Raw genomic sequence first — 23,026 nt, forward strand, 5'->3', positions numbered from 1 at the left:
CCGAAGCTGCTTCAACCCGAGGCATGACTGTAATTGCATTATGATATTGGTGGTTTTGTTTTCAATCCCTTTCCTTATGATCCCTAGCATGGAATTCGGCTTTCCCCCCTCAGCCATCACACACAGTTTCAACTATGGATCCTACCTGTAACTAATCTGCTGAATGCCATAAACCTGGAATAAGAGGAAGAAGGCTCAGACCAGAGGAAGGCCTGAGATTTCTGCAGGGACAAAACTGGGCTTTATTTCACCTGGGTCAATAGCGCCCCTCTGGAGGCTTCACCTGGGGCAAAAAACCCAGCTAGCCCCCTGCCCCCCTTAGCTACGGCACTGATGTAGTGCTCAAAAATGTACAGGGATGGGCATGAAGAAACAGCCTCAGCTCTTCCCTTCCCCAGGTAGATATGTCAACATTGCTTCAGAAGCAAAACTAAAGATCCCCTAGTAAATCATACCACTGAGGAGGTCCAGAAATGTCGCCCCCAAAATACCAGTTTACTCAGCTGTCTCCTTTGGGTGCTAATTGGCCCCCAAGCAGGGGAGGTGGACTATGGAAATGACTAAAAAGGCCCAGGACTCAACAGTCTTGTCAAGGAGGTTTGGGTCTAATACAGTGGTACCTCGGGTTACAGACGCTTCAGGTTACAGACTCTGCTAACCCAGAAATAGCACCTCGGGTTAAGAACTTTGCTTCAGGATGAGAACAGAAATCGTGCAGCAGCGGCGCAGCAGCAGGAGGCCCCATTAGCTAAAGTAATACCTCAGTTTCAGGTTAAGAATGGACTCCAGAATGAATTAAGTTCTTAACCCGAGGTACCACTGTATTTGTTTCAGCAAAATCCCTTTTCCGCAAGGATGGTGAAGTTGTATTTGGATTTTTTTCACTCCATTTGTAAGAAGAGGTTCACCAAATGAGATGAGCTCTCCCAGGTGGTCTTTGCATGACTGCTGAAGATTATGCACACGGCTGTCTTCTCACATCACCTTCTCCTCTTTATGTATTTTCCGCAATGCCTTCATGGCAAGTTACCCAGTGCTTCTAAGGAATTCATATTCCAATTCATTCCTTATGGTGCTTGTGTAGTTTATGTCTCATTGTTAGGGTGAATACAAAGCCTGTCTCATCAAAATGTTACTCGGAAATCTTTCCTTCCAAGAAGAAACCACAAGCTTGTATTTCAGGCAGAAGAAACACATCCATTCCACTGTCGAACAGCTCTTAGTGTCAGAAAGTTCCTCCTGATGTTTAGTTGGAATCTCCTTTACTGTAACTTGAACCCATTGGTTCAAGTCCTACCCTCCAGAGCAAGAGAAACAAGCTTGTTCCATCTTGCCCTTGAGATATTTGACGATGGCTATCTTATCAGTGTGGAAGCCGCCCAGAATGGCTGGGGTAACCCAGTCAGTTGGGCAGCAAATAAATAATTTATCATCATCATCATCATCATCATCATCATCTCCTCTTCTTCTCAGCCTCCTCTTTTCCAGGCTAAACACACCCAGCTTCCTCAACTGTTTCTTGTAAGGTTTGGTTACCTGACCCTTGATCATCTTGGTTGCCCTTCTCTGCACACATTCCAGCTTGTCAATTGTTGTTGTTCTTGTTGTTTAGTCATTTAGTCGTGTCCGACTCTTTGTGACCCCATGGACGAGAGCACGTCAGGCACTCCTGTCTTCCACTGCCTCCCGCAGTTTGAATCTCCTTTCTTGGAGCTTGAAGCCATTGGTTCGGTTTCTAGCCTCTGGAGCACGTGAAAACAACTTCCTCCATCTTCCCTTTGACAGCCCTTGAGATACTTGAAGATGGCCTCATCTCTTCCCTCAGTCTCCTCTTTTCCAGGCTAAACATGCCCAACTCCCTCAACTGTTCTACATAAGGATTGATTTCCAGACCCTTGATCATATTGGTTGCCCTCCTCTGCACACATTCTAGCTAGTCAATATCCTTCTTAAATTGTGGTGCCCAGAACTGGCCACAGCATTCCAGGTGTGGTCTGACCAAGGCAGAATAGAGTGAGACTATTACTTCCCTTAATCGGGACACTAGACTTCTGCTGATGCAGCCTAGAATAGCATTAGCTTGTTTGCTGCTGTATCACACTGTTGACTCATGTTCAGCTTATGGTCTACTAAGACCCCTAGATCTTTTCTACATGTACTCAATCAATCAATAGACTTTATTTGCGTAGCCGACAGGCCATAGCAATTCCACATGTACTACTGGTAAGTCAGGTCTCTCCAATCATATATTAGTGCAGTTGATTATTCCTGCCTAACTGTAGAAGTATGTTTGTCCCTATAGAAATTCATTTTTTAGCTTGGGCCCAGTTCTCCGATCTGTGAAGCTCATTTTGAATCCCAATTCTGTCTTCTGGGGCATTAGCTACCCCTCCCAGTTTGGTGGCATCTGCAGATTTGATAAGCATCCCCTCAGTTCCCTCATCCAGGTTGTTTATAAAGATGTTGAACAACAACAGGCCCAGGACAATATCAGACTACACTGAAGGGTCGCTGTAAGCTGCTTTCAATTTGGACCAAGCCCATGACAGTAAGGCAGGAATATAGTAGATTTCCAAACTGGAGGATATGATCTCTGACTGTTCATTACGCTAATACCCTGCAGATGTACTATTAATTCTTTTAAAATTATACTTTGATGATGATTGTAATTGCCATCTGACTTCCAAAACACACACCATTAATCAAGGGATGGTCAGCTGATGCTTTGACTCACATCTGCACTGCAGCCTTAAAACAATTTAATTGCCAAGGAGTCATGGAAATTGTGGCTGAGTGACACAGAATCCTCTCCTAAAATGATCATTTCTTTAACTCTTTCAGGAACACCATAAAAAAACTGTTCTAAAATTGATTTACGATTGTAGGGCAAATCTTTCCAAGCCTATGTCAATACAAGAGCGATACAAGGATGGCAACTTATTGATTGATGGGTTATTTGATTTCTATTCTGTTTAATATATTAAAAATATCTCTAAAAGCAGTGTATGGAAAACTGAAGCAACAACTGACAAAACAAAAATATTACAACAACACACAGTTACATATGAAAATGTTACATGAATACAAAGTTATCAATATCAGTTCATTTCCCTTCTGACATAACCTTCCTCTGAGTTTACAGGTTCTCACCCAGAGTCCAAACAAACTCTCGGCTCACAATGAGAAGAGTCTCTCTAAACAGCGGACGTCACTCTAGTCTCTCCCTCTAGACCTGCTTTTTATGTGCAGGTGGATGGTCCAACCTCAGGCTGCCCACAGCTGTGTCCTATTCAGCTTCACTCTCCACACCCTGTTCCAGGTGCAGCAGATATGTTGGGTTTTCCCCGGGGTCCAAAGAATGGGGAAAGCGGCCCCCTGCACTCACAGCTCTTTCTTCAGTCTCTGTCCTCCCCTCCTTCAGCTCCAGAGACAACCAAAGATGCAATGCAAGATGCCACAAAGAACGAGGCTGAGCACTTAGCAGATAATCATTGTTACATATATTTGACTGATGAACTAGTTTGTAAGTGAAATTGTGTCCTCCTGTGTTGTGGGTGGGTATATTGGACAGCCACAACACCCGATTGGTAGGTCCCTCAATGTTGGGTTCAATCTGGCCAATGGGGTGCAGTCTAAATGGATCAAGGGACCTATATATACCCATGCACGTGACCCAGAGCTTCTTCTTTCAGCATGTGCATCGGAACACCCGCCCACCTCTCCCTACTTTTAGGGCATTGTGTGCTTGACCTTGCTATGCCGTCGTGTGTCGTCTGTCATTGGGACAGGGGCACGGCAGGAATTTCCCCACTTGGCTGACTGGCTGTTGCCATTTGAGTTTCGCCTGCTGCATAGCAAATCGTTACAACTTGTAAGGTTGCGTATAGGCACTGGTTCAAGGTGATAGGGATGAGAGAACGCTCTCGCCGTCCCTATTTGAAGGATACTGCATTAAAGGAATCCAGGGACTCAACTGGTTTGGTCAACCCCGAGAGGGGCTTGTGCCCGTGCCTGAGTCCAGGGGAGCATCTGGGGAGTGAACATAGTCTGTTCCCGGCTTTTCGGCTACCTCAGGTGTTCACCCTTGGCTGACCTATGATAGAGCTCTGGGTCAGCGCTGCCTGCAAGGGTGTATGGAGCTAGTCGAACCAGAGCCTATGTAACCAACCACTCACCTTCTGTAATCAATAAAGTTGTGGCCTAAATTCTGCCAAAAACCCAAACTAAAATTTGAGTCTTGTCTGAATTTATTTAGGGGAGAGGTCTCTGGGTCTGAACACGCAAATGAGACCACCCCAAAATAAGGCGATGCCTTCTGCATACTTGGGGAATGTAACTCTGCGACTTAAAAGAAAATTAAAATTTAAAAACACCTCTAAAAATGCAAGAGATCGTCATGGTTTGTATATGTAAGACTGATTCCTAAAGGTAGCTGGGTTTTTAACATAGAAAATGAAAATGGCATTTTTAACATAGAAAAAAAATTGTCATATATTTAAACTGATAGAAGCTGACCAAGGGAGTGAAATTCAACAGCTACTGCTTTCCTCTGCTATGAAAATGTGCATCATTTGAATTTCTGCCTGCACATAGAGCCTCTGTCAAATAAAGAAGATAGCAACCATTATTGATAAGCTAACCTTTTATTATGTGTCCATGTTATTAAAAATATTTGTGTACAGCTATTTCATATAAAATATCAAAGCCATTTACAACAATTATAATGCAATAAAAACCACACAAAAATCAAAACAGATCACCAGCTGAATATTATGGAAAAGATGTTTCTTAATTGTTTGAGCAACACTTGTGGCTTAAAAATAAATGGCCATAATTCAAACTTGCAAAATCAGGACCATCGTAAAAAATTTTTTTAATGAAAAAGTCTTCCCTTGTTTTGCTCACTCCCCTCCCTTTCACTCTTCTTTGCTTTTCCTGAAAAAATGGTTAAATTCTTCTGAAATAAAATGCAGTAGCAGCCAGTGGCAGCGGATGTTTGAGGGCTACATGTATGAACAGGTTTTTTTGTCTGGGCCTCTCATCTCACTGGGCTTCACATCTGCAGTTTACTCCTGCCTGATGACGGCATGAGGAATAGGTGAAGCTCTCCTGGGAGGATGGCAAGTATGCAGTGAAAAGAGAATTCAGGTATTTAAATCCTCCGCAGTCTCTGCTTATAAAAACATGTGTTGCCTTCAGCAGAAACATGTTTAAGCCACTTGCTGTTATTGCTGCTACAATGAAACCCATTCTACTTTTGGCAAGCCCTCAGAAGTTTCACCTGAGCGGGAATCTCCAGACTTGCCTCACATTTTGCTTTTGGTGGATTCCAGCGGAAAAAGAGGAGGGAAGGCACCAGTCACAGGGAGAGACAGAGTCTCAAGGGTGCACAAGATTAAAGGTGTAATGGCTTTATTGATGCATTAAAATAATAATAATAATAATAATAATAATAATAATAATAATAATCAGTCCCATTGAGATGCACTGCTCTGCATCTTCAATTATGTTCTGTAACCAAAAGTGTCAATTACAGACCATGGCTGAGGACACAATGTTGTGAGGAAGGTTGTGAAGTTTTGTTGTTTTTTAAAAAGAAATGTTATCACAGATCTGGTGGAATGCAAAGAATGTGTAAAACCCTGCAGAGGGATTTTACTAGTGTCACTGAAATCCTTTTATGCCCCCCACCTCCCTGACCCCTCAATTCCTCACTCAGGTTTCTGCCTGGGCAAAAAGCTGTCTGAAGTGTCACACAATATTCCGTAACAGGATCAATCTGGCTGCTCCATTAATTATAAGCTAAGGTTGTGGCTTTGTGCGTGTGGTTTCAGGATTTGCATAGCCGTGATTATTATGTTTCTATTTGCCATGATGAAACAAAACGCCACCTTCTGGGCAATCAAAGAGAAGGGCTGCAATTTTGACGATGTTGCTTCAAATTCACATGGAAAGTCAGTCCACATGCAGAGTAGGCCACTGGGTGCTGTACCCAAATCTACCTGGAAGGAGGTCTGTTCTCCAGCCCAAGGTCTCTGAAGTCAGTTCCTGCAACTGAGGCCTTAAGCTACAAATAGGGGAGTTGGGAAAGTGACAGCCTTGAGCAGTGAGGTCTCTGGACATGAACTGAATAGAGACACTTGGGAGAGTCTGTCCCACAAATCGTCAGAAAGGGAGATGAACAGTGGCACCATCTGAGGAGCTGTGCTGGGTCAGAAATTCTGCAGACCTTCTGGAAATTCACCATGGCCAGGAGTCTATTGCATGACTTGCACACGTAATTTCTCCCTGTCATATAAGACAACAGATGTCCATGGATGGATCTAATCACAGTCACTCTCTTACACATTGTTTGCTTCTTGGTTACGGATGTCGTAAGTTTTCCTATGAATTAAAAATAAGAACTCTGAATGTGAATACAATGCTGGCATGGTCGAGAAGGATACTTAGGAAGAAGAAAGACTGTTTCTCCTTATGGCCTCATTTCCCGCAGAATGTTGACATAGTTCATTATTTTTAAACAAACTGTTCCCAGAACAGTTAAACCAATAATATGAAAAGAACATGGGTAGTAAAAAAAGCACCAATGCTTATTCATTATTAAACTATCCAAGAACTACAGAAGGTCTAGCATGCTCTTGTTTCAAGGACCATAGTCTTAAAGGTAAAAGGACCCCTGACCATTAGGTCCAGTCGTGGCCGACTCTGGGGTTGCAGCGCTCATCTCGCTTTACTGGCCGAGGGAGCCAGCGTACAGCTTCCGGGTCATGTGGCCAGCATGACTAAGTCGCTTCTGGCGAACCAGAGCAGCGCACGGAAACACCGTTTACCTTCCCGCCAGAGCGGTACCTATTTATCTACTTGCACTTTTTGGCGTGCTTTCGAACTGCTAGGTTGGCAGGAGCATGGACCGAGCAACGGGAGCTAACCCCTTCGTGGGGATTCAAACCGCCAACCTTTTGATCGGCAAGTCCTAGGCTCTGTAGTTTAGACCACAGCGCCTCCTGCGTGCATGGTGCCTATTCATTACAGTAGGCTTGCACAAGAGACCTTTCTGCCCAATCTGTCTTTGAGCATCTACACCACTGACTGGTGTGTGTGTGTGTGTGTGTGTGTGTGTCCTTTTTTTATACGCACCTTAGCCCATATGGAAAGTAACCATATGGAAAGCAAATGCATGTCCTATTTTTTAAAAAAGCACTTTATACAATACACTATGAAATACTCCCATGAAAAATGTACACTTGAGCTGAGATTGGAATAAAATCAGGCTTGTAAACTATAAATTATTTATTATTATTATTAATAAGAAGACTGTTTTATGAAGCCATGTAACTGAAGCAGAAAATTCCCACAAGGCACTCTATTAATGGAATTGTGTTCCATTAAGGATAAAGGAAAGTACTGTATCATAAAAAGGATGTCATGTAAACATATGGGACTTATTTTTCCTCATATAATATGTATCTAAAAAGCAAGTGTTCTCTTATTATGATTGCACATTCTGTTATTAGCCACTTACTGTAGGACACACTTACACAATGTATGAGCCAGCAAAGGCTTTCATAGAGGTCCTTTCCGGCTTGGTTGCCTCATATCCTTTAAGCTGGAGACTGAACATGCAAGGTATGTCATGCAAGGTACAGCTTGGGCCCCCTGGCACGAATTGTGGGCTGTTCGATTCCTAACCTCTCCCCTGCTTTTGCAATCCCTTTGTAGACAGCAAAAAAGGAGGCTGGGTGAACTCCCGAGAAGCCAACCAGATTGAGGTTGACTTGGCTGACACAAGTTGTTGCATGTTGCAGGAAAACAGTATGGTTCACAACCATAAGCCATGAACTAGATAATGACCACGAACTAAGACACAATATGAGTCATAGCTCAGAACCAGCTGTTGGTTTGGTTGTGTTACTAAAGCCCTCTTTGCGTGTTCAGTTTGAAAGTAAAAAATGGAAGGTCTTTCTCCTTGATCCTGGATTTTAACTGCCCTGTTTCTGAATGAATACTTTTTGCCCCCATCAGTGCTTAAAAAAATGTCAAAAGTGATATATTGTTTGCTGGTACCGGGCACCTTTAGGGAACGCATTCCCTTTCCTTTCAGACCGGGCCTGACAAGCCTTAGGTAGCTCACACAGCTGTCATTTTGCAGTCAGAGGTTACCAGAGTCCCTGACAGGAAGAAGCAACTTTCTGACTAAGCTGAAGAGGCAGCAAGCCTGAACTAGCCAAGTTCAAAGTCCCCACTCAACTGTGAAGCTAACTGGGTCATGGCTGGCTAGTAACTCTCAGTCGGATGTGTCTCACATGTCTGTTGTGAAGATAAGCAAAGGAAGGCATCATATACACCACCCTCAGTTTGCCTTTGAGACAGGATAGTATAAGGTCGGGGGTAGTAGTAGCAGCAGCAGGAACAGTATGAATAGTGTGCATATGATAGCAGCCAGCCTCAAAGGTGAAGAAGACCCATGAGCAAAAATCTGTTTCCATACTTGGTGCTGCTGCAGATGTGAAGGGAGACCAGTGTATTAAATTTGCCGTATTTTCCTCTACATCACAAGGGCATTTCCTGACTCGAAGTATTAACCCTAATTACAGCATTTTTCATCTGAGCAAAATGTACTAAGGCTCAGCTTCTCTTAAGCTGCAGTTCAAAGTGCAATAGAAATGCCTAACTTTAGTAATTTTCTCTTAGTTTATTTCCCCCTCTGCGTTCTCTCTGCCTCACTTCCCACACACAAAACTCTTCTTTTTCTTCATGTGTGCTTCCCCCACTTCAGCTGTGGCACCAGAGGAACTCATGTGACTGCATCTCTTTCTGGTACTAGAAGATGAACAAAGGCCTTTTCGTATTTGGTTTTGAAAAGCATTTTTGTCCTAGAGGTAGTTCCTCATATTTCCCACTGCGTATGAAAGTGTACTTGAACCCACTGATTTCAGTATTAGCTTTGCAGAATCCTGTTGGCTGTGGCCTTTCCATCATTTTCCATTATACCCCAGGAACATCTTTTCATCATTTTTAACGGATTGGGTACTGCTTATTGTTTGGGTTTACTTTATATTTCCATATGCTTTTAGGTTTCTATTGAATAAAGCTGTTTGGGCGACTGTGCTGGAGAAAGAGAGGGGAAAGGGAACCTTCAGAGAGGTGAAAGTACAATGGCAGTCACTTTACAGGTAGCCTTACAAGTTTCAGGCTGATAAGGAAGGACTGCACTGTGAGAAAATGGTGAGTTCAACAATGGAACGGGGAGTTGGGCAATCGGCAGATCTCCAGTTATAGGCATTTAGGAGAGGCTTTCATTTGCGACCTGGGGGATGGGAAGAGAAGTCAAAGGTTTCTGTGGGAATGTTAATCCTTGGGGACCGAACCAGCGCTCAGAACCAACCTGCCAAGTTTCTATTAAACTGAGCTTTCAGGATCAAGATAAAAATAGTGTATCACATATGCAGACAGGGAAGCTGTCAGTCAAGGCTTTGATAACCCAGCAAGTCAGCCTTTTCTTTTCCCAGCCTTGCTGGAGCTTGGGGATGGGGTGGAGGGGTGGGGAACTATGCAAGACTCCAGAGACTGTCCAGTAGACTAACATACATTAACTTTCACAGAAAAAGGATGAAATTCTAGATGCAATTTAACCACAGCCACCTGCTCCTTCTCTCTCTCTCCCTCTTTCTCCTCCCCCCAGTGGCTCAACTTTCTCAGATTCTGTGGAACAATGGAGGCTATATACAATGAAAATGCATTAAACATTGGGAAAGTTTCTCCTTGAGGTGCTCTGAATGATCTATGAATAAACGAGAACACAACCGTCCAAGGCATCCCAAAGATCACGCTAAGTAATTCTGGGTGCCCCCATTTGTGCATATCATGGAGCATTGTGCACAAGATTTGCACCATGTGGTTTGCCCTCTTAAGAGCAGGATTTTCCTTCATAAATAACTGGCCAAGGGCCCAAAATCGGAATCGAGACCCTGGCATGGGGAGGCACGGGGCTGTGACGGACAGCTGAGCCAGACCAGAATGTGGTTTTATAGTGCTTCAAAATTCCACCAGAAGGCCAGAGCCTCTCTCTGATTGGTTACCAAGACAGACAGACGGGGTGGGGGGTGGGGGGTGGAGCCAGCAGTTTTTGGAGGGAAAAGGAAAGGAGCCGTTTCTGAGGGAGGGTTCAGATAGTTTGGTATATAGTTTAAGGGAAATAGCTGGAGGGAGAGTTGGAGAATTGGATCTGATCTGTGTGTATAACATCCACTCTGAGGAAAATATCTACAGCCAGAGAAAGGAGTCTCTGAGCTTCGATAGCAAGACAGTGTTTAGTGTCTTGTGAAAGTATTCAGACAGGAGTTTTCTGGAGGGCTGAGTCTGAGCTGTGGAAGCTGTGAGGATAAAGTCTCCTCAGGTCTCATTCCAGTCGAGGGGAGAGATTTTCCAGAGAGAAGACTCCCAAACCAGTTTAGGAGGGGGTGGTGATCCCCTGGGTGTGTCATACTATTTGGAAATACAACAGGAGTGGGGTTGTTAAGAGGTTGGGAAACTGACAGAAAGTACCACCTTGTCTGAGAACCAAAGTGTTAAGCTCTAACACCTATGCAATGAAGTTTGAAGAAACTGAAGTAACCAAACTAGAAACAAGCTGAACACTTAACCAACTAGTCTAGAAGTCTGTAACATCCGCTTGGTTTACTATAATTATTAATGAGTGAACTGTTTCCTGAAAGAACTTTATCTCCTGACACTTCATTTGCTTTAACACCTTTCTTCTATATAATAAACCACTGTTATTTGCTCAACTTGTGCCTGAAGTCTCCAAGTACCAAAGTTTTACCTCACACAAAAACCCATAAGATAACATGTGGTGGTTATAGGGTCTAGCGAGTGAGGCTCACCACAGGGGGATGTTTTAACTTTTTGCCCCCTGGTGCAAGGCCAATCTTGATAGAAATAAAATTATTGTTGCATGCCACCATCGCTATCTCTTAGTAGTGTAAGATTCCAGGAGTTTCAGCAACTTACTCGGGTTTGTGTTTCCTTTGGGAATGAGGAACAGCGGAGACTGTGGTGTCTTTATGATGTATGGTTTATTTACACATATGTACAACCTGAGCCTATGATGGAGGGGCTCAAAGCATCAACACTCAAGGGTGTCTTCTCCCATAGCTACAACCTTAGATTCCAGCAGAATCTTTTTCTCTTTGGCTTTTCAGCCTGCCGCTTTTGCATCCAGCTTCTCAAATCTCCACTCTGGCCATTTGTTTTTCTAACTAATAGAAAGTTGATCAAGGAATAAGAGGGGCAAAAAATCCAAAAATCCCCTCATAACAATATTCTTTAAATACATTTAGATGGCATGCCTAAGTGGTAACTTTCTGAATTTTACATAGGAACATCTTGATTTACTGTCATTGTACAGCAGCAAGTAATAAGTGTGATCAAGGACTAAGTTAATGCATAAAATTACATTATATCCCTCTTAGGGATATCAGTGAACTAAAATGCTGTGCTTCAACTGAAGATGAAGCTACAGGTTATCACTTATAGATATGCTTGTATCAGCCAGCCATTTACAGCACCGTAACTTCAATGATAACTTCAGTATTCTAAAATGGACATTTTCCCCATCAAAGCTAGTTTAAGTGATGTTTCATGGATTCTTGTACTCAGTCCGAATTTCCAAATGTGCACATTTAGGAAGAGCAGGATTGGGCTTTCCCCTGTTGTTTGTGTGGGTGTTGAGCAAAATCCATGATTTAAGCTACTATTTTTATTTTTATTCATAACATCAGTGTACATGATGCTTTACATAGTTTCAAAAGCAAAAACAGACAGGTCTCTGCACCGATGGAGCAGGTTGACAATGGGGAAGATGACAAAAGGGGGCAAGAAGGAGACAAGGTAGCAGAGAGGGAAAGAGTTGCTGCTCACAACCTAGACGACCTACCTGTACTCTAAATGGTGCTGGTACCAAAGGACAGGTTGCCACTGCTGCACCACCTTCCTCATTATGTCTCCTGCTCCCTGCCCAGCTGTACCCCATCATTTATGTCCCACTTGCTCATCAGATGGGACTGAGCAATGGGACAAGAACACAAGCTTGGTACTGTCTAAATCACAAGTGGGTTGCCTAGGTTGGAAAAGTATAATTTCCTCTTAAAATCATAGAATTGTAGAGTTGGAAGGGACCATGAGGGTCATCTAGTCCAACCCCCCTGCCATGCAATGCAGGAATTTTTTTTTGGGGGGGGGTTCTTGTGGATACACTTCATGAATGGTGCTAGGCACATGTACTTCTGTATGTGGAAACTGATACAAAATGTGATGATGGACTGGAAAGATCACGCTCTAAGCAAAGTGTTCTTCTCACTCTCTATCAGATATGCATGCTGTGGTCTCTCTTGGCCTTTTCATACTTGTAGATTGCAATCCTATACTCACTTACCTGAGGGTAAGCCCTGCTAAACTCTATGTGACTTACTTCTGAGTTGGTAGGTACAGGACTCTGCTGTTAATGAGAGAGAAACATTACTAAATGTCAAAGTGCTCTGTGACCGTAAATATTTTGCTAATACGGTTCTGCAGCTTTCAGTCCAGCCACTCAAAACAAGGCCCATCAATATGGACTGGTGTACTCTTAAGGTAGTTCTGTGAAGGTGGGGGGGATTTCTAGGAGTGGTATTAGAACTCTCACCAAACTATAATTCTCAGGATTTGGGATGGGGCAGAAGAACAAATGCAGGCAAATTGGTATAAAATTACATGAGTTTGTAACATAAATATACAGCGTGTTTTCACGTAGGACATCTGATTAAGAATACTGCAGAGAAATTTAAAAATGAAGCTTCTGAAAACCAGTATAATCTATTTGTCCAAAACAATATCCATTCTAGATTCAAGCACTTCCCCCTCAAGATCTAACCAGACAATAGGTAAATTATTATTCGATATGTTTCGTACTGGCTGTTATTTCTTGCACTACAAACCTATATGTGCATCATGCTAGCTCAGTTGTCATGTATTCCTCTCCAAATCTTGGGAACTGTAGCAGGGCTAGAGTGATGATGAGAATATTCAACTGAAGAAGATAAGCGTCTTTCACTACTACAGTTCTCTGGGGACAGAGCGATTACAAGTGGTGTAGATGTGCCCTCAAGGAATCATACATCAGTGTGGTGTGAGCTAAAGGATGTTAAGCTGCCCCGTTGACTTCGGTTAAACTGGCAGAAACTTGCCGCTCGAATTCTCCTTCCTCTTGTCTCATTCTTGCTCCTTTGCTTGTCTCGCCTGATAAAGTTTTCTATCAGTTTCAGTTTCTCGTGCTCTTCCTTCAAGAAGAAATCAACCAGCACGCTCTTTTCTTTCTTGATCTGCTCACTGATATCCTTGGGGATGTCTGGGATCATCCAGTCAACAAGCACGCTGAGGAACATTACCAGGTTCTGCAAGAGAAATAAATTAAATAAGCAGGAGGAAGACGTGTTCCTTACAGCATTGAAAAGATCCCTAAAGCACTCGTTTTGGGGAGGTATAGCCAGGTGTGTAGCATTGTCTGCTGGTGCCAGGGGTGCATGCGCACATACCCCCAAGTGTGGACCGAGCGCGCTAACCCAGCCCTCGCCGCTCTCGCACACTGGGCAGGGACAAGGCCCAGCAGGTATGGAGAGTGCTCAATAATATAACTGTCTCTGGGCTGCTTCCAATACTCCATCAGCAATATACTGTTAGCTGAACAGACACCAATATATCAAGATGTTTTAATTCTCTTCTAGTTTAGTTGAGACTGTTCCACAAGGGCAAGGGAATTTGAAAGGGTTAGTGAACAAGCGTGAATAAAAATCAATGGACAAACAAGTACAGTGGTACCTCGGGTTACATACGCTTCAGGTTACGCACTCCACTAAGCCAGAAATAGTGTTTCAGGTTAAGAACTTTGCTTCAGGATAAGAACAGAAATTGGGCTCTGGCGGCGAAACGGCAGCAGGAGGCCCCATTAGCTAAAGTGGTGCTTCAGGTTAAGAACAGTTTCAGGTTAAGTACAGACCTCCGGAACGAATTAAGTACTTAACCCGAGGTACCACTGTACTGAAGGCAGCTATCAATGCATTACATGTGGCGGTGAAGTAATATAACGCAGAAAGGGTTTACCTGAAAGATAATGACAAAGGCCAAACGGGCAGATAAAACAGTCCAGTACTGCTTAGAAAATTCATACTGGTTTTCAGACCATGGTGGTTCTCTGTAATCCTTAAACCTGTAAAATGGAGCCATTGCTTTAAACTGCACATTCTTGAGCCATATCTGCTACACATAACACGGATCAGTTCAATTTTCCAGCTAGAAAGTTCCCCAGCAGTTGTGCAATTCAAACCCTTCATTTCCAGCAACAGTATTTGGGTTCTCCGATTATGCTTCAGTATTTCTTTTTCACACCCACCAACCACAGCCCCATGTGTCGGGCTGCAGTCATGGATTGCTTTAACAATTTTGACTGACATGGGTTGACTCTGATAAATCAAGCAACACATTTGCTTTGAGATATTTTAGTGACTGATAAATAAATTTGAGATATTTTAGTGACTGAAGTGACTGATAAATGGAATCCAATAAATAAACAAAGTTGCCCACATTTCACTGGATGCCAGATTGCACACGTGTCCTCCCTAAATGGTTCTGAACAGAGGAGAGATGCAAAGAGCTTTTGTCTGTGCCCAGCAGTGGCAGATGTAGGTGCCTTTTCTTAGTTGATGGGCAGGAGATGGGAGGCGGAAGTGCAGGCATGCTTGTAACACATTGTGGCACTCTCTTTTTCTGCTTTTTTTAGATGCAGCAACCATTTTGTGTCATGTCACTTCCCACATGGCAACCTCTTTGTGTTATGCCAGGCACAGACAAACTCGGCAATCCAGATGTTTTGGGACTACAACTCCCATCATCCTTAGCTAACAGGACCAGGGATGATGGGAACTGTAGTCTCAAAACATTTGGAGGGCCGAGTTTGCCTATGCTGGTGTTATGCCATGCTCCCCATGGTAGCCATTTTGTGACTAGTACCCATGGAGCTCACTTTCTACCAGCAAGTAAATAGGCTTAATAGTGAACAACTATACACTTTTTATGAAGATAAATATAATACATTGTTTTGTTGAGCTGTGATCCCCTTGAGCTCAGTAGGACTTACTTCTGAGAAAGCATACAAAGGAGAATGGTTGTTAGGCACGTAAAGATGCCAATTTTGTTCTTAGAAAGAATACAAAAGGATAGAGATATATTTATTTGTATAGAAGGCACAGTTTTAGAACGTTCAACTTAGGTTCCCACAGTGGAGAGTTTCAGAAGAGAAGCATGCAAGGTCTGGCCTATATTTAGTATAGTGGGATAATTTAAGGCTGAGAGAGAGTGGGAGACAAAATATGGAAGGAAGGAAAGAGTTGGACATGCTGAAGGTCCCAGGTTCAATTTCAGTTCTTTTATTCTATTTATTACAAAAGATCTTACCCGCTCTTCACCCTAAGATCCCAAGCCGTGTTACAATTGCAAAAACAGATAAAACCACCACAGCCATTCCATATGAATGAGAACAGTATAAATTAAGCAGGAGAGACGAGTCCCACAAAAAAAAGACATTTTAACTGTTGCACAGAGGTGCCTCTGCAACAATGAAGATGCTAGGTGCTTCTGGGGACGGGACGGGGCGAGTTCCACAATTTAGGGGCTGACACAGAGAAAGCCCTCTCTGAGCCACCTTTCCCCAACACCTCTGAGGGTGGCCAGAGGACCAAGAAAGCCCCCAATAAGGTGAATAGGGGTGGAAACAGTCTTTCAGATATTTGGGGCTTTAAACCCTAACGTGAGTAGCTTAAACTGGGCCCAGAAATGAGCCTGCATCCAGTGTAGCTGTTTTAAAACAGGACTTATTTGAGCTCTAATTTGAACCCCAGCACAGTAATCTGGTCCATAAAAAAGGCTGATCACCGAAGAATGGATGCTTTTGAATTATGGTGCTGGAGGAGACTCTTGAGAGTCCCATGGACTGCATAAGATCAAACTGATCCATTCCAAAGGAAATCAGCCCTGAGTGCTCACTGGAAGGACAGGTCCTGAAGCTGAGGCTCCAATACTTTGGCCACCTCATGAGAAGAGAAGACTCCCTGGGAAAGACCCTGATGCTGGGAATGATGGAGGGCACAAGGAGAAGGGGACGACAGAGGATGAGATGGCTGGACAGTGTTCTCGAAGCTACCAGCATGAGTCTGACCAAACTGCGGGAGGCAGTGGAAGGCAGGAGTGCCTGGCGTGCTCTGGTCCATGGGGTCACGAAGAGTCGGACACAACTAAATGACTAAACAACAACAACACAGTAATCTGGGGTGCTGCACTTTGGAGTTTCTGAATTATCTGGACACAAATGAGTGTGACAGTATTTCCAGCAATGAGACTAAGTTATTTATAATAGCAGCATAAATGAGAAATGATTCCTTTCAGCGGGGTGCAACCCTCCCTGGAGCAGGCAGCCTTCCTACATCCTGGACTTGAGAATGATCTCATATAGCAGAACTGGGAAAGGGGCTGAGTTTGGAGCCTGGAGGCTTACTACCAATTGGAAGTGACAGCCCTGATGAAATGGACTACTTGTCTGACTAAAGCATCATATGGAAGTATCTGTCCAGTGGCAAATGGCTGCATTTCCACCTGTAAATGTGCACATAATGGCAGTGTGCAATTCTGGTATTATACTGGCAAACTGATCAACATGATCTGGCCATATTGTAACTTATTAGCATGAGGGATGTCTGAGAATTCCAGCAAAAACAGAAATGGGAGTGTAAGTTGTCAATATTTGCTAATTCATCCCATGTTTGGAATAAAAAATCTATCCAGCGAACACTTGTCGCTTTCAGTCCAAAAATGATACATAACTGAACACACCTTTTCCCTTTTATGTTGAAATCACTTTGCATTAAAATATTGTTGCTTTGAAGAAGGAGGAATTAGCTGTTGATGGTTATTACCATTTTGCAGACAGAGATTTAGAACCAAAGGCTGGACATTCCCTGTTAAAAGTCTGTATCTTAAAAATATAGCCTATGAATGAAACACACAAATCTTTGTATCAGACAGCGGTACTTCTCAAAGTGATGGGATTGCCTGCAGTGTTTGTCAAATGCACACCTGGTTGCAAACTCAGGTTTGCTCTAGTGTCGTGTGGATAAGCTTTTAGTGACAAACTTGATGTTAGGGTCCGATAAATTCATCCTCATGATCTATACGAAAGGAGTGTTTAACTGAGAAAGGTGTCATATTCATTTTGCCTTGAGCAGAATAAAAAGAAATAACCCTTGTACTCTGCAAGAAAAAAATTATGGCTAATTATAAGTCACAGATTGTTGACAGATTATTGCCACTGTTGCAATGTTCATTTAGAACGAATACCAGATATTTCAGAGTAGTGGATAAAAATGTTGCCCTAAGAATGCATCACTGGGGAGTGTTTGAATTTGTTATGGATTCAGTTAAAGACACCTTAATATCAAGTGAAGCCCATAATGGGAAATTCCTGCTTCCATGTAATACCATTGACTTGTATCAGGTCAACTTTCTCCCCGAATTTTTTTCAGAAATGAAATGTCTGCATTTATGTGTTTAATTGAGCTAAAATACAAAGCTCATAGCCTCCCTCTATGTTAAGAACCCAACTAGGTGTGAAGCCTCCCTGACAGTTTTTGGTTTTACTTAAATGCCTCCACTGAGGGCTCTAAATTTGATAAGAGTGGGGGGGGGGGGGAGAGAAAGGGGCTGATCAATCTTTCCCCATGTTTTTGTGATCAAAATCTCAATCCCAAAATTTTTTCCACCTGTGGGGAAAACATACTGTATCCATTCAGTCAAGGCACATCTATCCACATCGAGACTTGACTTCAGGAGACTTGAGGAAGAGGGATGAACCTCAATAATGGCAGCTCCAGTGAACATGTACACACACTAATAATATTTTAAGAAGGCATCCACAGAATGCAGAACAAGGACAAATGATTAAAGAAGAAATATTGTGCGTGTTTCCTAGGAAGTCAAGTCTTGGGCACACTGAGCTTTAGAAAATGTGAGGAGCTTACAGAAAGGACAAATGTTGCTGGAAAATTTACCTTTTGCCTTCAGTGGCAGAGGTCAGTCTTACTCTAATTTTAACCCACTAAACCTACCAAAATTGCTCCTACCGTAAGTCTAAAATACAATAGCCAGTGTTTGGTAAGGCTGCTTTACCTGCAAAGGGAAACATCCTCTTCGAAACTTGAGGCTTCTGGCTGGGTTCCAGCCTTGAAATCACTGACATTGAAGTACGAGAGAGTGTGATTGATGAAGCCATGCATGGTTCCATTGTGACTATATGCATATTGATAGACAAGGCGTGGAATGAAATCAGAAGTGACGGATATGACAAAGGCCTGGGAGAAAAGAAAAACCTTTACCATATGAGCACAGATATGCATAGTGTACTTTGGAGTCAATTTATGGATGAGGACAGTGATCCAAAAGATAACCAGAAATCCCCACAGAAGCTGCTTTGTGACTTGAGGACAAGAACTAGTTGGACTTTCAAGTATTATTTGTCTCCACAGCAGTGTGGAAGAACATCCTACCAGACTGACCTGTAATCTGGCTGTTTAATAAAAATAGATGTGCAGTGGCTGAGAGGCCAAGGAGTCTGGCATTTGTTCAAGAGCTTTGCATAGGGAGCCTTTTATGCCTTTTTAATATAAATCTTGGATAGATTTTTACTGCTGTCAGTTTGATGTTAGATAAGTTTATTTGTTTAAAAGATGAGTGAACAAAGAAGGATGATAAGTAGAAGGATGAGCCTTGTGGCAATTTACGCAATTGAAATTGAACATATTATTATGAGTTTTTTTGGGGGGGCAGGTTGCATGCCTGAGCCCCCCCCCTTCTAATTCCAACATGGATTCAATTGCTGGAATAGCCAGATCAGCCTAGTAATGGCCCGCTAAGTATGAGTTGTTAAGGGAACAAAGGAAGTGGCCGTGAGCCAGATAGTGAGAAGGATAAAGCCTGAATCTAAAGTAGAGTTTTGGGACTGTGATGTGAACTCAAAATAAAGCAGCAATGGAGGATAAGGCTACTGATGGCTTATTGATGGCTTCTAGCCACCATGACACCATGACACTTGCTGTGTCGGAGGCAGCACGTCAGTTGTCAGGAATCGCACATGGCGAGTGTGTGGTTGCACTTAATCTCTGCATTCAGATTACCCCTAGGCAGATGACTGCCCACTGTGAGATGGGGATGTGGGAGAAATTTGATTCAGTTCAAATTTATGGGTGAACCTGCTTAATGCCTTTTTGCATAATAGAATGGTTCCTGTTGTTTTGAAGGAGGCAGCAATGTGCAACCATAACTGAAGAAGCCCACTGTGGACCCACAGGTCCAATACACCTTGGTCAAGGCAATCTAGAAGGTGGTGGTGATTCAGCTGCAATCAAAACACAATAAGAGACCCACTGGATCTCAACATGCCCAACCAGATTCCCACAGGAAGCCTGCAAGTAGAACCTGAGCATAGCCCTCTGCACCTGAAATTCAGAGCAATGTCTTCAGAGATGTACTGGAGGTAGATCATAGCTATCACGGCCAGTAGACATGAATTTGTCTTTTGGTGAAGCTTATTATCTTAATGTATCCCAGTCTGGATTCAGGCCTGAGAATGAACAGGGCAGTTCCCAGGTCCCAAGAACTGGGTTCTGTACAGGTTTGTACTCCCTCTGAAGGAGCAGGTGCATAATTTGTAGGGTGCTCTTAGATACACTGCTTGCACTTGAGGCCAAGGTGACCTCTTGAGGACCATTACCACCTTTGGTTGGTGTGTCAAGCAGGGATAATCTTGCCATGGTGCTCCACATATTGGTTACTGCACAGTTAGACAACAGTAGCACAGTGTATATGGAGCTACCCTTTCTATGCTACGATGTTAGCATAAAATGCAGCTGCTATGGTGCTTAGTGGGACACCCAGCTTTACACATTTTACACCATTGCTGAAAGAGCTGTACTAGCTACCTGTTAGCTACCAAGCCAATGTCAAGGCTTTGTTGTTCAATATTCAAAGCCTCAAACAATGAACAGACCAAACTGATTTTTGAGGTCTTCTGAGGAGCAACAACTTGGAAGTGGGTCTTCTCAGTGACAGCACTCACCTTCTGGAATGCCTTTTCCCAGGAAATAAAGTGAGGTGGAGACAGTAATGACCTTCAAACACTTAAAAAAACCCTTTTATGTTTAGCCGAGCTTTCCTGGACTCAGACTCTCTTGTTTAGCACACTGCTCAGTTTAATTTGCGATGTATAATTTCATTTTGTTTTAATCTAGGTTTTAGGAAATTTTTAAGGTATGGCGTTGTTGCATTTTTATCATTTTTTATGTAAACTGCTTAAATAATTTTATCGTATTAAGTGGTATACATTTTTATAAACAAATAAATTGATGTTTAAATAAGAAAAGCCTGAAATTCTTGACAACTTAAGTCAAATCCCCTCTTACCATAGCATACATAAGCAAGAAGCCAATACTCACATTAATTATTACTGAAAATTTTCCAATGCCACTCAGAATGTTAAACCAAATCCCTGTCAGAGAGAAGAAAGATTTGTTAAGCTGTGCAGATTCCATTCCTGTTCTCATTGCAAACCAAACTCCAGACCTCATATTTTTCTCTCCCGACTTTCTATACACCATCTTTATCATAATTTTAAATTTTAAAAACGTACCTATATCTTTTGCTCTTACTGTATCTGGCCTTCTTAGCTCAGTGACAAACTTTTTGGCATCCAGGCGAACTTCAATGACATTGTTGAGCAGGGCAAACACAGGAGCCAGAGGAAAGGAAGCGACAAAGAGCGTGACGAATCCAAACTGTATAACTAGAAGACAGAAAAACATTGTTCCTAAGGCCTGAAAAACCAAGTCTGCAATCACTTGTAAAGTCATGGACATACAGTGCTATGCTTATACAATATATATAAACTTTTAAAGGCATGGTGCACACCATTTAGGTCCACAAGGTTATAAACGCCTCTTTGGCAGAGGGCTTGTTTCAGCCACCCTGAAGGAGGTAGCTGTGAGAAAGCCTCATTGAATCTTGAGGATCATGGCAACTATCAGTTGTGAATGAGATTTTCATGGGGAAATTACTGGATATTATGGATGAACTGCTTACATTGGCTTGGCCATCCTGATAGTACCTGGATGGTACCAGCCGGAGTTCAACCCTATCAATTGTCGCATTCAACGCAACTGATCACAGGATCCCTCTGCTTAGGCTCTCTAAATTGGGGATTGAGGGCATTTTTATTCAGGGGATCCATTCCTCCCCAGAGAACCAGTTCCAGGAGCTGGCAGTATCAGACTTTTCTTTGGCCCTCATGTTAAGGAGCTCTGTTTGAAGAACTGTGTTGGAGGAGACCAAAGGTCTGTCTATCCAGTCTAGCATTCTGTTCTCACAGTGGCCAACCAGATGCCTATGGTAAGCCCACAAAGAGCACATGAGCACATTAGAACTCTCCCACTTGTGATCTACAGCAACTGGCAGCCAATTGCATAGTTTAATTATGCATTGTGTGAAGAAGTCATTCCTTTATTCATATATATATATATATATATATATATATATATATATATATAATTAGTTTTAAAATACAAAATTATAAAACATACCACACAATTTATCACAAATACATTCTTATTGGACTTCCATCAGCACCTCTGATAATCCTCCGTCTTACTCACTTCTTACGCATTTCCTAACTTAATATTGCCTTTATATTTTTAACATATCCCATCTCCTTCTTCATTTTTGCAATATTTCTAATATTATTCCTCACAGACCTTCTTGCAGACCTACAAACGTCGTCTGATCATCACAAATACTCCGTAAATTTACTCAAGTCCTCGGTAAACTTCTGGCCCTGCCTGTTTCGGATCCTTCCCGTTAGTTTATCAAGTTCCGCATAGTCCATTAATTTCATCCTCCATTCTTCCATCACTGGTAATTCTTCTTGCTTCCATTTTTGGGCCAATAATATTCTTGCTGCTGTTACTTTTTTCTGTCCTGAATCTCCGAACGTTCAGCTTCACAGAATGACACCACCCATGGTGATTTAAGAAGTACATGAAACTGCTGAGTGAAGTGGTGGAAAGGGTTTGGAGTTGGGTGTTTTCAAAATGGTGATGACATCCAGCTACCCGTCTTTTCTAGCTGAAGTGCAGAACCAGTATTTGGGAGCAGTAATGGAATAGATGAGGTCCATTGAACTGAAGCTTAGATGGATATGCTGCTGGTGGGTAGTTTGTCTGTTCAGGAAGATGGTGTCAACCAGTTCAGGCGGGAGTTACATTCTCCTTCAATGGGCATGTTTTCAGTCTGAGCATGCATGAATTCATCTTTATTACTGAGCTTGGATCACAACAAGATGGAGACGCTGTTGCTGAGTGGTTTACACCAGTTGTAAGCCTTCTTATGGAGTAGATTACTTCCCTACACAAAGCATCTCATTTTTTGAGGGTTTAATATCAACTTGTAGACTCTCACAATTCCAGGCATTCGTGCAAGTGTGTGTATATCTATTATGTATTTAAATAATACCATTGCCTACATTTTTCTTATACATTAGAAAGCATGGCAACAGAAGGGAGATAGCCTTTTTCATTACTTAAAACACCATAATGTCATAATGCCCAATGAAATGGAAATTAAATAGTTTGCTTTCTGGATGCTCTGGAGTGGCTTCCACATCAGCAAAGCCCTTATGTGTGCAGAAATTTTTCAGGTGTGTGCATGGAACTTTTTTGGATAAGATTGAGGGACCACATGCCCCTTCTAATGGGTCTTGAATTGGTGAGCCGTGGGACGTGAAGCAGGAAATTCAGCCTGAACACTATCATCCACTTTTGGTCACAAGAGGGAATTGCAGGGAAATCTGTCACACCAACAAGAAAACCTCATCACACCAAAGAGTGCAGAATGGATGGTC

At 42.6% G+C, this 23,026-nt stretch overlaps 1 protein-coding gene across 2 annotated transcripts in view; it reads right to left on the reverse strand.

Moving 5' to 3' along the window:
• Positions 1-11,743: 11,743 nt before the first annotated feature.
• Positions 11,744-23,026, reverse strand: part of ANO2 (anoctamin 2) — a 147,690-nt gene continuing 136,407 nt past the window's right edge. For both annotated transcript variants that reach the window (XM_081005453.1, XM_081005454.1), the window contains 5 exons: positions 20,765-20,917; positions 20,571-20,623; positions 18,250-18,431; positions 14,137-14,242; positions 11,744-13,430 (listed from right to left, as the gene is read on the reverse strand). In XM_081005453.1, the coding sequence (XP_080861579.1) occupies positions 13,149-13,430; positions 14,137-14,242; positions 18,250-18,431; positions 20,571-20,623; positions 20,765-20,917 (776 nt within the window). In that variant the 3' untranslated portion in view covers positions 11,744-13,148. The remainder of the gene's footprint in view (positions 13,431-14,136; positions 14,243-18,249; positions 18,432-20,570; positions 20,624-20,764; positions 20,918-23,026) is intronic.

The sequence above is a fragment of the Podarcis pityusensis genome, assembly GCF_964106645.2.
Source record: "Podarcis pityusensis genome assembly, chromosome: 5".
NCBI classification, from domain to species: domain Eukaryota; kingdom Metazoa; phylum Chordata; class Lepidosauria; order Squamata; family Lacertidae; genus Podarcis; species Podarcis pityusensis.